Source organism: Pelophylax lessonae (assembly GCF_965119305.1).
Source record: "Pelophylax lessonae genome assembly, chromosome: 3".
In the NCBI taxonomy this organism is placed as follows: Eukaryota; Metazoa; Chordata; class Amphibia; order Anura; family Ranidae; genus Pelophylax; species Pelophylax lessonae.
Genome location: NC_138770.1, coordinates 493,479,369 through 493,494,522, shown reverse-complemented (window position 1 = coordinate 493,494,522; position 15,154 = coordinate 493,479,369). Strand labels below are relative to the sequence as shown.

At 43.3% G+C, this 15,154-nt stretch overlaps 3 protein-coding genes across 4 annotated transcripts in view; 1 reads left to right on the top strand and 2 right to left on the bottom strand.

The window, feature by feature from the left end:
- ARHGEF33 (Rho guanine nucleotide exchange factor 33) overlaps window positions 1–15,154 on the top strand; it is a 242,473-nt gene that overhangs the window by 82,630 nt on the left and 144,689 nt on the right. For both annotated transcript variants that reach the window (XM_082252137.1, XM_082252136.1), the window contains exon 6: window positions 5,032–5,091. In XM_082252137.1, coding sequence (XP_082108263.1) covers window positions 5,032–5,091 — 60 coding nt within the window. The remainder of the gene's footprint in view (window positions 1–5,031; window positions 5,092–15,154) is intronic.
- On the bottom strand, window positions 29–2,889 carry LOC309550179 (uncharacterized protein; the record flags this gene model as incomplete). Its single annotated transcript, XM_082250604.1, has 3 exons — window positions 2,650–2,889; window positions 2,375–2,476; window positions 29–911 (listed from the first exon to the last, which is right to left on the bottom strand). Exons 1-3 carry the CDS (start codon window positions 2,883–2,885, stop codon window positions 29–31), a joined length of 1,221 nt encoding a protein of 406 aa, XP_082106730.1. The 5' UTR covers window positions 2,886–2,889.
- Window positions 13,683–14,423, bottom strand: LOC309550178 (uncharacterized protein; the record flags this gene model as incomplete). The annotated part of the gene is made up of 1 exon (XM_082250603.1): window positions 13,683–14,423. The coding sequence occupies one exon, from the start codon at window positions 14,421–14,423 to the stop codon at window positions 13,683–13,685; it is 741 nt and encodes a 246-aa protein (XP_082106729.1).

Genomic DNA, 15,154 nt, shown 5'->3' with positions numbered 1-15,154 from the left:
ACAAAGTACAGAGAATGATGAACACTCTTTATTGAATGGCATCAAGCTGCCATAGCACTTGACCGGCAGGACTCATAAAGAAGTCTGTAAAATCCTCCCTGATGTTGGCCCCTCTGTAGTTTCCCCTGGTGTGGATCCACTCTGCACCTTCCATATCATCCATCAACGAGTCCTCGAAGAGGTATCCATCTCTTGATCTAACAAAATTGTGGAGTGCACAGGCAGCTTTGACAGCAATTATGGCATTATCTATGGTTAGAGTCATTGGTGTGTGAAGAAATCGCCACTTATTTGCTAGAATTCCAAAACTACACTCCACAACTCTGCGCGCTCTTGTGAGCCTGTAGTTGAAAACTCTCTTTTCGATAGTCAGTGAGCGATTTGCATACGGGCGTAGCAGGTGTTCTGAAAGCGCAAAAGCCTCGTCCCCAACAAAAACAAATGGGAGACTGGGCTGAGATGTTCCAGGCAGTGGTCGTTCATGTGGGAGGTCCAGGCTTTTGGCACGTAGCATTTTTCCAAAACTGGAGTGGGAAAAAATGCTGGAGTCGGAACTGCTCCCGTACGAACCAACATCTATGTAGGTGAATGAGTAATTTGCATCCGCCACTGCCAGCAAAACCACTGAAAAATATTTTTTGTAATTAAAATATTTGGTACCGCTACCAACTGGTCTCACAATCCTGATGTGCTTGCCATCTATTGCACCGACACAGTTAGGGAAGTTGCAGCGCTCCCAAAAAAGATCAGCTACAGAGATCCACTCCTCTTCGGTTGGTTTTCTCATCACCACATCTCTTAGGACCTCCCAAATGGCAATACAGGTATCACGCACAATTGTGCTCACAGTGGATTTCCCCAATTTGAATTCATAATGCAAGCTCGCAAATGAATTTCCAGTTCCAAGGTACCTGAAATAAAAAAATAGAAAATTATTATTAGTCATGTTTATCGCTTACAGAATCACTAATCCGAACAAGATGGCGTAGCCTCAAGGACACCATGCAGAGGTATAAGAGACTAGAACGTGAGGCGAGAAGTGGATCCGGTGCCCCCCCTAAGCGTCCCTATGCCTTTGCCAGATGTCTGGATTTTCTGGTACCGGTTCTAGAAATGCGGAAGTAAGTTATTGTCAAATTCCCTCTTTCACTTATTAACCCATCCTTCCCCCTCCCTCTTGCCCCCCCCCCCCACCCCCAACCCCCTCACCTTCCAATCCCCACCTATCATCTTTATTGTATTTGGAGCGGATAATGAAAAGTAGTTACATATTTGTAATTGCAGCACACAAGCAAGTTGGGAGGAGGTGGAGAATGAGCAGGAGGAACGGGAGGAGGAGGAGCATGCAGCAGTTGATGAAGAGGAAGGCATTGCATTTGCATGTTCATCAAATGTAGATAACATAGCAATTGAGGCACAGGGCTTGGATGAGTCCATATCCGCTCAGGAACCGGAAGTGGAGTACAATGAAACTGACGCTTCCACGCCTTCCACCAGGCCACTGAGTCAAGGCAGTCGAGGCTCTACGTCCCACAGGAGGCGAGGCAGCAGGGCAACTGCTCAGGCGGAAGATAATGAGCAGACAAAACATTTATTAGACATTATGTCTGGCATCAGCCAGCAAATAGATGCACAGCGATGCCCACACACACTATTTGCCCACAGTTTAGTGCCTCTTCTCAAAGAGGTCCCGCCGGAAAGATATTTTGAGATGAGAATGGCAGTAAAAAACTGTATCCATTCATTCTCTGTACCACGACAGTTCCCGCAAGAGAATACATGGACCCCAAATTTAACACCCATTCAATCTGCCATTCCACCAAACCCTTATCCATCCAGTTTTGAACAATACCGGAGCATTCATGAAACCCCTAGATCCCAAATCCCATATCCTATTCCTTCTCCAATTCCCTCTGTAATCCCCCCCCACAGGAGAACATCGGATGTCTCCACTTCTTCCCATTTCCCCCCCTCCCGCAGACCACCACCGACACCACAATCAAGTGCATTGGCATCAAACTTACCTCCACCCTATCCACAATATAGGCCCACAAGTGGACCATCAAGAAATCCATCCCCGCTTGTGCCATTTAGGCTATATCCCAACACCTTGGATAGCTCTTCAACACCACTTGATCCAGATGAGAGTTCACCTAATTTTTTGGATCTATAGGATAGGACACTTGCCACTCTACCGCCATGTTGTCCAAATTTGTCTTTTATGACATCATGTTTCTGTTTTTGTTCTTGTTATTATATGCAACAAAATAAAAAATAAAGAAAAACTTTTTTTGGAAGCGACTTTGCCATCATATCTGTCTGCATAATATGGAGAAAAAAATACATGACATTTCACAAAATATATCACACTTACCGTAATGTAACAAGCAATCTTTCAGCAGGGACAACACTGTTCCGGAAGGTGCTGTTCTGACGCTCCAAACGGGAAAAGAGTAGTCCAAGTAATTCGTCAAAACTAAGAAATAAAAAACACAACACATGTAAGTGGCAAGCAAAAGGGGCGCGTGTGGAGCTTCTGGAATGATTCGGGGGTAGATATAGGTGAAAAGAGAGAGGGGGAAAAGAGAGAAATAGGGAAGCAGAAAAAAAGAGAGAAGGAGAAGGAGAGACTCCCTTTCACATACTAACCTATTAACTGACATCCGAGTATAGTTGAAGAACTTCTCTTCATGTTGACGGAGATGATTATAGAGGACACTGAACTGACCTCTGTCTTCCCTATTTGAAATTATGGGATGAACCCAATATCTTCGTTTTCTCATCATCCTCACCCTCCTCCTCCTCCTCCTCTCTTTGTCCATATCGATCAGGACTGCAGCAGTGACAGTAGCAACTGCTGCCATGACCAAGGGCAAATGAAACATACTGCCAAAAAGAACACACCAAAACACAGCTGACACTCCACAACGAACTCTCCCCACAAAAACCAGGAAGTCCACAGGAAGTTTACACCCATTTTATTTTGATTGGCCGGAGCAGAAATCGCATCTGAGCTTAATTAACATGATTACGCAAGTACAATTCGCATTGCAATCGCGCTGTACTATTTAGAAACGTAAGGTAAACATCGCACTGCAAATTCGCATTGCAAGCGCAAGCGCATAAGTGTGAACCGGCACTCAATGAACTAGCTCAAAATATACCTTTATTGAATCTATAAGGTTATACTGCAATGCCACTGCTAAGGGAAAGTCAAATATTATTTCTGTTTTGTGTTTTCACTTTAACCACTTAAGCCCCGGAGGATTTTCCTGCTAAACGACCAGGGGGTATTTTGCGATTCGGCACTGCATGACTTTAACGGACAATTGCGCGGTCATGCGACGCTGTACCTAAACGAATTTGACGTCCTTTTTTTCCCACAAACAGAGCTTTCTTTTGGTGGTATTTGATCACCCGTGCGATTTTTACTTTTTGCGCTATAAACAAAAAAAGAGCGTACATTTTGCAAAAATAACAATATTTTTCACATTTTTTTATATGAAATTCCCCCAAAAAAATGTAAAAATCAAAATTTTTTAACATTTTCAGCCAATTTGTTTTATGCTACCTAAAAAAATCGCAAAAAGCGTATTTTGATTGGTTTGCGCAAAAGTTATCGCGTTTACTAACAAAGGGAAAGATTTTTGTCATTTTTGTTGTTTTTTTTTTTAACGTGTAATGGCGGCGATCTGCGATTTTTTTTGCGGTACTGCGACATTGCGGCGGACAGATCGGACCCTTGACTGACATTTTTGACACTTTTGGGGTTACCAGTGACATTTCTACAGTAATCAGTGCTTTACATATGCACTGTTACTGTAAAAATACACTGGTAGTGAAGGGGTTAACTTTATTTGGGAGGGAGGGGCTGTGTGTATCCCTAGGGGCGTGCTTTCTACTGTGATTGGCTGTGACTTGAGCTGTAAGGACACTGATCAACGGATCTACATACTAGATCCGTGTGATCAGTGTCTTTACAGCGAGGAGAATGACAGGTGGCTTGTTTACACAAGCTGCCTGACATTCTCCCTCTCCCCCGCCGATCGCCGAGTGACCGTCGGACATCGGGTCCGCTGGTCACACGCGTGGGGGGGTCCGTGACCGCGCGGGAGCGGGAGCGCGCCTCCGCGGGCGCGCGCTCGCTCCCCAGAGCCTCACAGGCGAGCGACGTAGACCTACGTCACTCTGCCTGTGAGGGGCTGACTGCCGCAGTAAATATACTGTGAGCAGTCGGCAAGCGGTTAAGGAAATGTACTCTATATTTGTCCTCACTGACCGTGAGGAAACAAATACAACATTTTGGATTACATAGTTACATACTGTAGTTAGTTGAAAAAAGACAGAAGTCCATCTAGTTCAACCAAGAAAAAAGAAAACTAGCTAACAGACAACCTCCATATACACCATCCTATACTCGCAGTTGACCCAGAAGAAGGCAAAAAAAAGCCCCAATAGAGCATGATCTGATTTGTTCCAGCAGGGGAAAAAAAATATTTTTACAAAAACAATAAAAAAAGGGAAATGTTTCTCTCAGGAGAGCTTCATTCTTACTTCCTGTTTTAGCTATCAAAGAGAAATCTCCCCCGGGGGACAAGGATGGTGACAGGGTTTACCTATTCCTTGTTTTAAATAAAATAAATACATTTTTTTGTTGTTGTTTTTGTTTTAGCCCCCGTTCACACTGGGGCGACCTGTGAGGCGACCTGGTCGCCTCACAGGTCGCCGCAGGTCGCCTCCCATAGGGAAGCTGCGGACCCGTTCTGATAGGAGCGACACAAGTCGCTCCGACTCAGAAAAAGGGTCCGGAGCTTCTTTGGGGCGACCAGGAGGCGACCGCCATAGACTTCAATGTTATGAAGTCCGTGGCGGCCGCTCCGAGGTCGCGGCGCGCTGCTCGCACCGCGACCTCGGAGGTCGCGGTGCGAAGTAGCGTCGCCCCAGTGTGAACGGGGGCTTAGATATACTGTTAATTTTCAAAAAATAAATATAGTAATTATTTGTTGTTGTTTTTTTTTTTTTTTCATACAGGTACTGTATCCAGGTCAGTGAGTGCTGCTAGCGAAAACATTATAGCACTTACAAACACAAGTGAGTAAAAAAAAGTATATTTTCTGTTAAGTTAAACAAAAATGTCCTGGCTATAACGTCAGATTTTGATTTCCATATCTACATTATTGGCCAACATGCATGCATGCGGTGTTAAGGCTAAACAGCCTATTCAAATTTTATAAGGTAGGGTTTAACACTATACAGCCCTTAAATACATTAAGCTCATTCACTCATGGGGACACTTGTGATATGCAGCGTGTTCACATGCGTTGCTTTAAGGCAGCTCGTTCATTTAAATGGTAGCACATTGCATGAACAAGGGTAGCAATGCAGTGTGATGGTGTGAATAGGCTCTTCCACATATATAAGGTGGCAAAGAAAAGAAGCAAAGCTATGACATCTAAGAAAACATAAGCTGCAAAATAGGTAGCATTTAAATCTTGAACAGAAAACCCTGGCTTTTTTATTAATTTTTTCAGTACACTGATCTGTGGTTGTGTTACTGTTTGTCAAAACTGACAGCACTGCTGTATTTTGGTCTAGGCCGACAAGGCCTAGGGCGGCACTTTGCGGAGGGGGGGTGTCAAAAAAGCCACCCCCCCCTTATGAAAAAAAAACCCTGATCCGTTTTGTGAGTCCCGTTCGTCCTCTGAGTCCCGTCTGTGTCTGCTCCTGTCACCTTGTCTGCCTCCCGTCTCCTCCCACACACACAGTCCCTGGCTTTCAGCAGTGAGTTAAGGGGCATACGTACTTGCCAGGGAAGGAGGGACTGGTACCCCCATAGAGCGGCCAGTGACTGGCCAGACCGGCTGCACTTCATTCAATGGGTGGGGGCGGGGCCTAATGCACCTATCCTCCTCCACGCTAAGAGCTTATGCTCCTCTGCGCGGCATGTAAGGGATACTAACTTCTCCCCGGGGCAGGGTCTATCTATTCCGTGAATGCACTCTGCAGTCACGGAAGGCCTGGCTGGCCTCTCAGGCACCCTTACCTGTGCCTTTATTGAGTGGAGTCGATGTGGATATCGCTACGAGCCGGGTACTGTCTGCAAAGGTTTTGCTGATGTGTGAAATGAGCTGGATCTGATCTCTGTAGTGGGGATCCATACATTGCGGTAAGGGGCCATCTTTTCTCTTGGTGGTGGTCTCTCTGCACAGATCTGTCGGAGTGTGAAGTAATTGGCTACACTTTTTGGGAGCACGTTTTTCTGAACAGACTTGTTTTCCATCCAAGGATATATTACATCTGTATATGGACTGTGGAGTTCATTTTATATATATAAGCGCTACACCATCCACCTCTACATTTTTTCCATGATCTGTTTTTTCTAATTCATGATCAGGTGTTGGCAGCTTTACTCAGAGTTGTTGAGCTTTTATCTATTGTGAAGTGTATATGTATTATTTAATACTTTTTTAACGTCATGTTTTAGCGCAGCAATACCCCCATTTTTTATCAGGGTCTATCTAAGTCGAGGAGGAGGAGAGAGAGGAGGACAAGGAAACCCCCTGGCCACAACACAACAAAATGATTTTCTGTGGGCAGAAAACCTTGAGAAACTTTTTATTTTTCATTTCATTGAGACAAAAAGGATCTTGCAAACCTTCACATCATCATTTTGCAGTAGCATGCAGGTTTTAATAAGTTTTATATCCACACCTGGCACTGCATGAACTGCAGTGCCATGCATTGCAGCACCATTCATTTTGAATGGTACCCTAATGTACCGTTACAACAAACGCAATATTCCCCACACACATATACATGGAAATGGCTGTAATAATGCTGGGTGTTGTAATGACCACTGGCTGGAAACCACAGACAATCTGAATGGAGAAATGTCATCATTAGCGCACCAAGGATTCCTCAGAAGGGCCCTGTGGGGCTCCATTCCATGTAGTTGTGGTATGTGTACCGTGTGACCATGTGAATAAAGCTTTGGACCCTTCTGAGGAATCCTTGGTGTGCTGATGACATTTCTCCATTCTAATACACTTTTAGGGCCCAATTAGACTTGTGGATTGCAACAACCCCACAAAAAACCCATATTTTAATGAGGTTACTGCAAGATGCATTTGACAAAGTGAGGTGTGTTACAACACACTTTAGCAGGGACCAATGCACAATGCACTGTAGTGCACCATAATGTACATACCTTGTGCCAGGTGTCCTGCATTGTTAAAAGGTCATGTGTGTTTTCCATTAAGAAAGGGCTGTCTTAATGTAATGCCCGTTACACTATGCAGATCAGGTCAGAGTTGAAGTACTACTTGCGAGGCTCACATTAAACATACACCTTCTATTTCACCTTTTTTCCACATCATGTGATCCATACCATACTGCTTCTCACTGTGATTTTCTTGACCCCCCCCCCCCCATTTTTTTTAAAACCTCTGCTTACTGGGTGCAAAGTTCAGATACTTTTCCACCGAGGTGTTCCATTGTTGTCCTGCTGAGGCTGAGATCCTCTTCTATTCTGCTACCAATTGGGTCTCACACCGCCATATTGCTTCTGACTTCATCGAGAAGCCCACCGACTCTTCCAGGTTCAGCCGGTGGGCTTCCAGATGATATGGGCTAGGCCCACTCCCATCCTCCTTTGTGAATGAAGGACTTCTGGGATATGTGACATGCATATCCCGGGAGCACTGTGCGCGTCATTCATCTAGGCGAGTGACATGCGTGAGAGAGTGGGGCCAGACATTTTACATGGAAAAAAAGGTAAATAAACAACAACAAAAAAGACAGTGCTGTTCATGTAGAGGAGGGGTGGAGAGGTGGGAACTTAATTTGGGGAGTGAAGATTCACTTAAAATTTGTGTTAGTCTTCAAGAAAATTGGCAGGGACAATGATTTGATTTGACGATCTGACAAGGACTCCAAATCTCCGAGTGTATTTATACTAAAGTAGCATAGCAGAGAATTTTCTTGTTCTTCAGCTTGAGTCTCTTTTATTGCTGTTGCCAAACTTCTGAAGTCTAAAATTTTGTATCTGTCATCAGCCTATAAATTAGGTAATTTATCTTGCATGTGTTGAATGGCCATATTCATATTCAGTTGTTGTGCAATACATTATATACTCTGGATCACAACAATCTATATACTAGGCTCTATGTTTGCTACTGTTAGCAAGCTGATGACAGCAAATGCATGCTCACCAATTTAAACACCTTAATTGCCATAAAATACAGGCTAGTGTTGGTACATCTGCAATGCTGGATTAGTGGTCCCCCTGTGCCCAAAAAACAACATTCAGAATGAATTATAAGGTAGTGGGAGGGAGGGTTGAGTGGAGGGGTTAATATCTGCCCGGAAATTAGATTTGAATCTCTTTCTGACAATGAAATTCCAAAACTAACTTGATATCTGTTAGAAATGTACTAATTATTATCCTTAGATTAATCCAGCAAACTCGAGCAATACACTAATTACTACAAAATACACATTTACATAATTCCATTAAGCTCACACATTCTTACAGTTCAAGCCCAGCAGTTCTGGTAAAAATAATGGTCACTGAAATGCAAAAAAGTCACTCTGTACTTGAAGTATAACTGCAATGTCATTAAATAGAGAATGTGGTGTGAGGGGCAGTGTTAAAAAAAGGACGGTTACACTAAAAGGGAAATTATAGCCAATTTTGGTCAATTTTATCATAAAGTTTATGCATAACCAAAACAGTTTTTGGTTTGGATAAAGTAGATAGGGGTTAAAACCTCTGCCAGTTTATTTTTAGTTGTTTGTGTACCCTTCACTTTCTGTGCCACCCAACAGGACATTACAGGCGTAGCGCTACCCCCCTCAGGAGCCACTTGGTTCTCTGTTATTTTGCCTCGACTCTGAGAACAACCTCAGCCCCATTGACTTACTGGGTTAAACAAATGTATACTGCACTGCTACTAGGAGCACAGATATAAATACCCTGCACACAACTAAGGTTTTGTATAAAAAAGCAAAAATCTGACTGGTTAGTGGTAAATAGCAGTATGCACATTCGTAAGTAAGTAAAGGATTAGGTCAATCACAGTTCACTATCAATATGTTCACTAGGCTATAGCAGCATAGAGTGGAGTTCTATGTAGTAAAGTTAGAGTAAACCTGGTAATCCACAAAATCAGCAAACAGTAATGTCATTAGAAAACAGTAACAGGAATGATAATGAATACTGCCATAATCTACCGTAATCAGTAGGCTATCTAGTAGAGTCCCATTTTAGAGTACACCCTATATGAAAGGCAGCAATGAAATTTAAGGCTCCATAAAGAGTTGCCTCTTGCTATGGACAATAGGCAAAGTTATTGTGAAGCAGCTGAGTGAGTAAATAATGCTGATAATTAGATGGCCAGTCCCTATTTGCTCAGTCTCTGCTAGCAGCAAGAGGTTAATTGCAGCAGTATCCTCTCATCAGTACCAGCAATCCAGCAACGTCTATAGTTGGGAAGGTACTAGACAGTTTAATAAAAAGAATACTTAGAGTTTTTGCAAGAAAAAAATATTTTAAGCAATTGTCAGCATAGGTTCTCTAAAGACCAAAGTTATCAAACAAATCTGATTTATTTTTATAAGGAAGTAAGCAAAAATTTAGACAAATTAGTGGCAGTGGACATAGTGTATTTCAATTTTGCCAAAGCATTTGACATAGTTGCCCACATGCGACTTATCTGTAAATGAAAGTGTACAGGCTTAGAAAATAAGGTTTGTAAATAGATAGAAAACTGGCTAAAAGACTGTATTCAGAGAGTAGTGATTGATAATTCTTACTCTAAATGGTCTAAGGGTATTAGTGGTGTACCGAACGTTCAACGTTGTGACCCTTACATATTTATAAATTATATAGGATCTGGGATTAAAAGTACCATTTCAATGTTTACAGATGACACCAAGCTATGAAGTGGAATTGTGTCCTTACAGGCAGGGGGCGTAGATAAGGAAGGAGTCAGGGGGGTCCAAACCCCCCCCCCCCAGAGCATCGGTCAATTTCAGAGCAGCTAGGCTAGTGCAGCCTATCAGCTGCGGGAGCCGCACTGCCACTGGGAAGACCACCTGTCTCATCCACGAGGCTGACAGGCAGGGCCCGGCTGGGACGCTGAATGCCAGATGAAAATACATTTGTTCCCAATGTGCCTGCATTATAAAACAACATGTCGGTACTCGAGAGGTCCCGTATGATGTCAGGAGGGAGGAAAGAAGGCACTTCTCATGAGCTTCAGTTACCTATTGGCTGAAAAGGCAGCAGGGGTAGGTGCTGCTGTCTCCTCAGCCAACGGGTACACAAAGTGCATTGTCCTTCCCATCAAATTCATCCCACGGTCTTTCTGTCTTGGTGTGGGAAGAAGCAACTCTGATATGGGGAGACGCATGAACAGAAGCTGCAGAACTGAATGCAATGAATGGACTTCCTGCTACATCGGCATCGTTCATCCCCAGCTTTACTTCCCTTCCCTCTGTGTACTACATGGCTCAACATGTTCCTGGTAAGACCATGCTATAATCAGACACTCACATACCGATCCTCATCCTCGCTTTCCAGTTCACTTTCTGCTCTCCACACACATAAATCTGCACTGAACAAGTCCTGCAGCCTCCAATCTCAGATGAGGGCATTACACACTAGGAGTCTACACACTAACTGTCTGCCTAATACCCTTTCCATCCCAGCCTACTTCCAACTTCCTACTCCTGAACTCTGCACACTGTACGTAGCGCACTCCTGAACCCTGCATTCCCTACGTAGCTCATTCCTAATCCCTGCACTCTGTACATAACACACAGTAACCCTGAACCCTGCAAAAAACACATTAAAAAAAATACTCAGCAATCGTAAGAGTGCGTGTATACATATGTACTATATATATCCTGTGTGTGTACACATGTACACGTGTGTTTGAGCTTTGGGGGTGCACACCCTAATGCCATAGGCTGCGCACACCTATAGTTACTAGGCTGGACATCTGCACTCCAGTAACCACCTCTAATATACAAAAAGTTTAATCACAGTGAAAGTAGTGGAAAAAACTGTTAATACATTTAATGCTGAACTAACGCTTACTCATAACGCAATGTGTCATGAATGCATTATATGAGTAAGCGTTAGTTCAGCATGAAACGTATCAGGAGTTTTTCCCCTACTTTCACTGTGATTGCTGTATTTTTAAGAACCTTTTTTATATTAAAGTATAACTAAAGGCAAAACATTTTTTTTTTTCATTTTGGATAGAGATGCAAGGGATTAGATTGCTTGTCAGTTTTTATTGCTGCCTGTGCCCCCTTTAGGGAGATTCACCCTCTCTGTTTGTCTTGTTTACTATTATCATTGAAAGTGAAAGTAAAAAAAATCTAAAATTTTGGGTTGTCCCCAGAACAGTGATTGAGGGCAAATCTTCCAATGCGAACACTAGTTCTGGTCACCTGGAGTCCCCAAGGAAGGTAAATCTCTACAATAGGATGTAGATGGTGGGGGAAAATAAAACACAACAGGTTGATAACCCCTCCCTTGCTCCATCCAAAAAGAAAAGAAACGTTTTGCCTATATTTACATTTTAAAGGTGGGTACTGGAGTTTTTATTTTCTTATGAACTGAGCAAGCACCCAGTGAATGTGAGTGGCAGATTGGTATGAACCAACTGTGAGTGTTGTTCATTCTTTTGGTATTAGGCTGGGTTCACGTTGTCCAAAGCTCTGGAAAGTGATCCACAGTGGATCACTTTTCAGAACTTTGTACTCGGTTAGGACACCCCAATTATCCAGAAGCTCAGCCCTAAATACAGAAAAGAGCCCCTCTATAAACAGCCTTACAGACTGACCTCTTTAAAAACCAGATATCAAAGCCATGTTTACTATTTGCTTCATTAACAGATGTGCCCGCTGGGGGTGCTGTATATACTGTATATATACACACCACAATTTGTCACAGCATGGCAGGCATGCTATTTATTGTTCTCTGTGCACTCAAGGCTGAACCCCTGTTAGCTCGTTCACGTCAGGAGGCAGTTGCAAGATGATTTTGCATTTAGGTCCCGGCCCTTCAGTTCTGACTCCCTTGTGCAGTGAATTTTCCCTCCTCTGGCCAGGAGATGTAAAAGCATACAGCACTTAAGCTTGATGAGAATACATCTGTTTTATTTAATTTCAGCTCACATATTTATGGGCCATTTGAGCAGGAAAAAACAGTTTAAACTGGTGTACAATCCATGGGTCAGTTTAACAATAGAATATATCTACTAAGAAAATACTGTACATGAAAAGGTTTTTGTTGTCCCTAACACATTGATGTAAATGTGAGACGTCTTGTGTTTGGAGTATCTTTTGTGGAAGGGCCGTCCCGTCTATGCTGAGCTGTCTGATGTGTTTATATGTCTGTACATATCAATGTATTCAGGTGTCTGTAATCTTATATGCAAAGTCTAACTGGTAAGTGTCCAGAAGGTATGAATGAGATGTGTTAATATGTCTGTAATTATCAATTTGTGACTTGTTAATGTAATTGCAAGAGACCATTTTCCATTGTAAGGTGGGCACTAGCTGAAATGTATTTCTCTGGTATCGTGAAATATTATTAATATTTCATTAAGGCACATTGATACACTCTTTCAACCCAACCTTTGATCCCAACCTTATTCATAAGGGTGGGATCACCTAGAGACTGAGAATAGCACTATGTGCCCTCCTGGGTATGTTTGCTGTGCTCTTGCTGTAAGTATACAAGTCCTACACATAGATAGGATATTAGGGATGCACTGAGCACAACTGTAACGCTCCTGCGTTTTATGTATAATGTGGATTTACAGCTGCAGAAATATTCCACTTCAGTAGTCATGTAGAGAAACGCTGAGACACCAATCCCAACTCCCAAGACTCATCATGTGTGGATAGTCTCAATTCAGCAAGTAAATACACACACTCAATAAGATGTTCCTAGAGTGACTTATATGTATAGTAATATAGTGATGATAGGCTGAAGAGACAGGTTGGGTAGAGATGGTAGATGACAGACACTTGAAAGGAATGTTCTTGAAAGTAAGATAGTAGCAGATGGGATGCAGATAGGTTTAGCAATCATGTATGGTAGCAGATGATAGAGTAGCAGGTGAACATACAGGATAGACCAACCCAGTGCAAGAGCAGATGGTATTAGGCTCAAGAGCTAGCAATCTTAGTTAGTGCAGATGTAGTAATAGTCCTTAGTATGCAGAGCTAGATAGTGTAAGCTTTAGTATGAAGGTTATAGAGGTTTCCCCTGTGGGGTACTTATCACTAGTAGCAATTTAGTAGAGGAGAGGTTCGGCAAGAGCGGATGATCCGGTAACGGGATACAGGGATCAGCAGCGTGGTTCCGATAGCGAGGTATGCTTGCAAGCATGAGAGCTTCAAGGCAGATTATGCGGCGTTGAACGAACATGTGAGTGAGACCGCCGGAGGTTGAAATAGCCGCTCCAGCGGCGCTCAGTGATGACAGCATCGGTCTTAAAGGTGTATGTGCACCTTACCAAAAGAGAATGGTGGGGCGCATACACTTAGGAAAAGTGGAATTAGGGTACCAAAGGTACCAGAATATTACAACAACAGCATAACATGATGATACCCACAATCACCCCCACTAAGGTCATTAGTATCCGTTGGATACCTGGTATCTATGTCCAACTATGAGTCCCACATGATAGTAACCATCCCTTAGGGAGCTGGACATTCTTGACATAACTGGGTTGCATTATTGTATGAGTGCACGTCCTATTATTGGTAACTGACTTGCACAGACGAGGTTCTAAACAGGTGACATTATATTCTAAGGTGTATGTAGGCTGGCGACTTGGTTGTGTGCACATAGGGATATAACTTCTATTGCAGGTCATGTTGTAACATACCTCAGCGGAGGTTACATATCCTGTATCTACCTCTACCATTGTTTCTGTGAGTGAATAGGAGGATCTGTCACTACAATAAGCATATAGATTTGGATGAGTGTATACATCAGTGTCTTCCACCCTTGAGTCGGCCCACACCCCACTATAATAGACTTTTAAAACATTAACTGGGGTAGGAACAGCTAGCAGGCAGGTAGAGAACAAATCATTGGCATTGTAGTGATCAGAAAGGCAAAGATCAGAAGAGTTCAGTATGTTGGCAGCAATAAACATCCATATGTTATCCTTTGTGTCCAATAGGCTTGACTTCAACTTTAAAGTGGAGACATTAATGTCTCGTGTCTCTCTCATGTCCAGGGGTGAGGAAGGGCATAATGAGGAGAGGTTCTCCGGGTGGTGAGCAAATGTTGCAAGTAACCAGACAGTGGCTACTAGTGTTGAGCTTGCTACAAAGAGTACCACTGCTGCACGGATGGGAAGTCTTCCAGGAGTAGGGGTGCCCGTTGGCATTGTACCAATGCGTCTGTCTGGATCCAACTGGAATTCGTCTGGTGCTTGTCACAATCTTTGGTCTGCAGTCGTGGGATCCAGAGGTGGGGCTTCCTTCAGTCACGATGCGTGGATCCAAACCGGATGTCATCAACCGGATGCGTGGATGTCAATACCGCTGTTCTGGTCACTGTTTGAACTGTCGCAGGAGGTCCGTAGGGTGGGTCTAGTGACTTCAGCTTATGGAGCGCCTTCACCAGGACTCTGTCTCCAGGCTTGAATGGGTGGGTTGGTGCACCTGTTGGCAAAGGAAATGAGAGCGAAATATCACCATAATCACTGTTTCATTTTTCAATTAATTTTGCCACATATCCCTCTTGTATCTGCTGCAGATCTCCAGGTATGAGAATGAATGGATTCATTGTCCATGGGGTTGGAAAGGGTCTCCCCATCAAAATTTCAAAGGGAGATAGCTTGGTTCTTGGGTCTGGAGTCATTCTGACTTCAGCAAGAATAACAGGTAAGTACTGGTCCCACTTATGGTAGGTACCTTCAGTGTACGATTAGTTGGGACAGCATGATGTTATGTTGCGGTGCAAAGTCTGCCGTGTCTTCTCCAAAGGTGGAGATGGGTTAACTTGCAGCCAGTTCCCAGGTTGCAGTCCACTTACTCACCCAAGCAGGCAGCTACCTAAATCTAAAGGCCAATAGACAACTGAGAATCCCTTGCATGGCTAAGGTGCTGGGGTCAC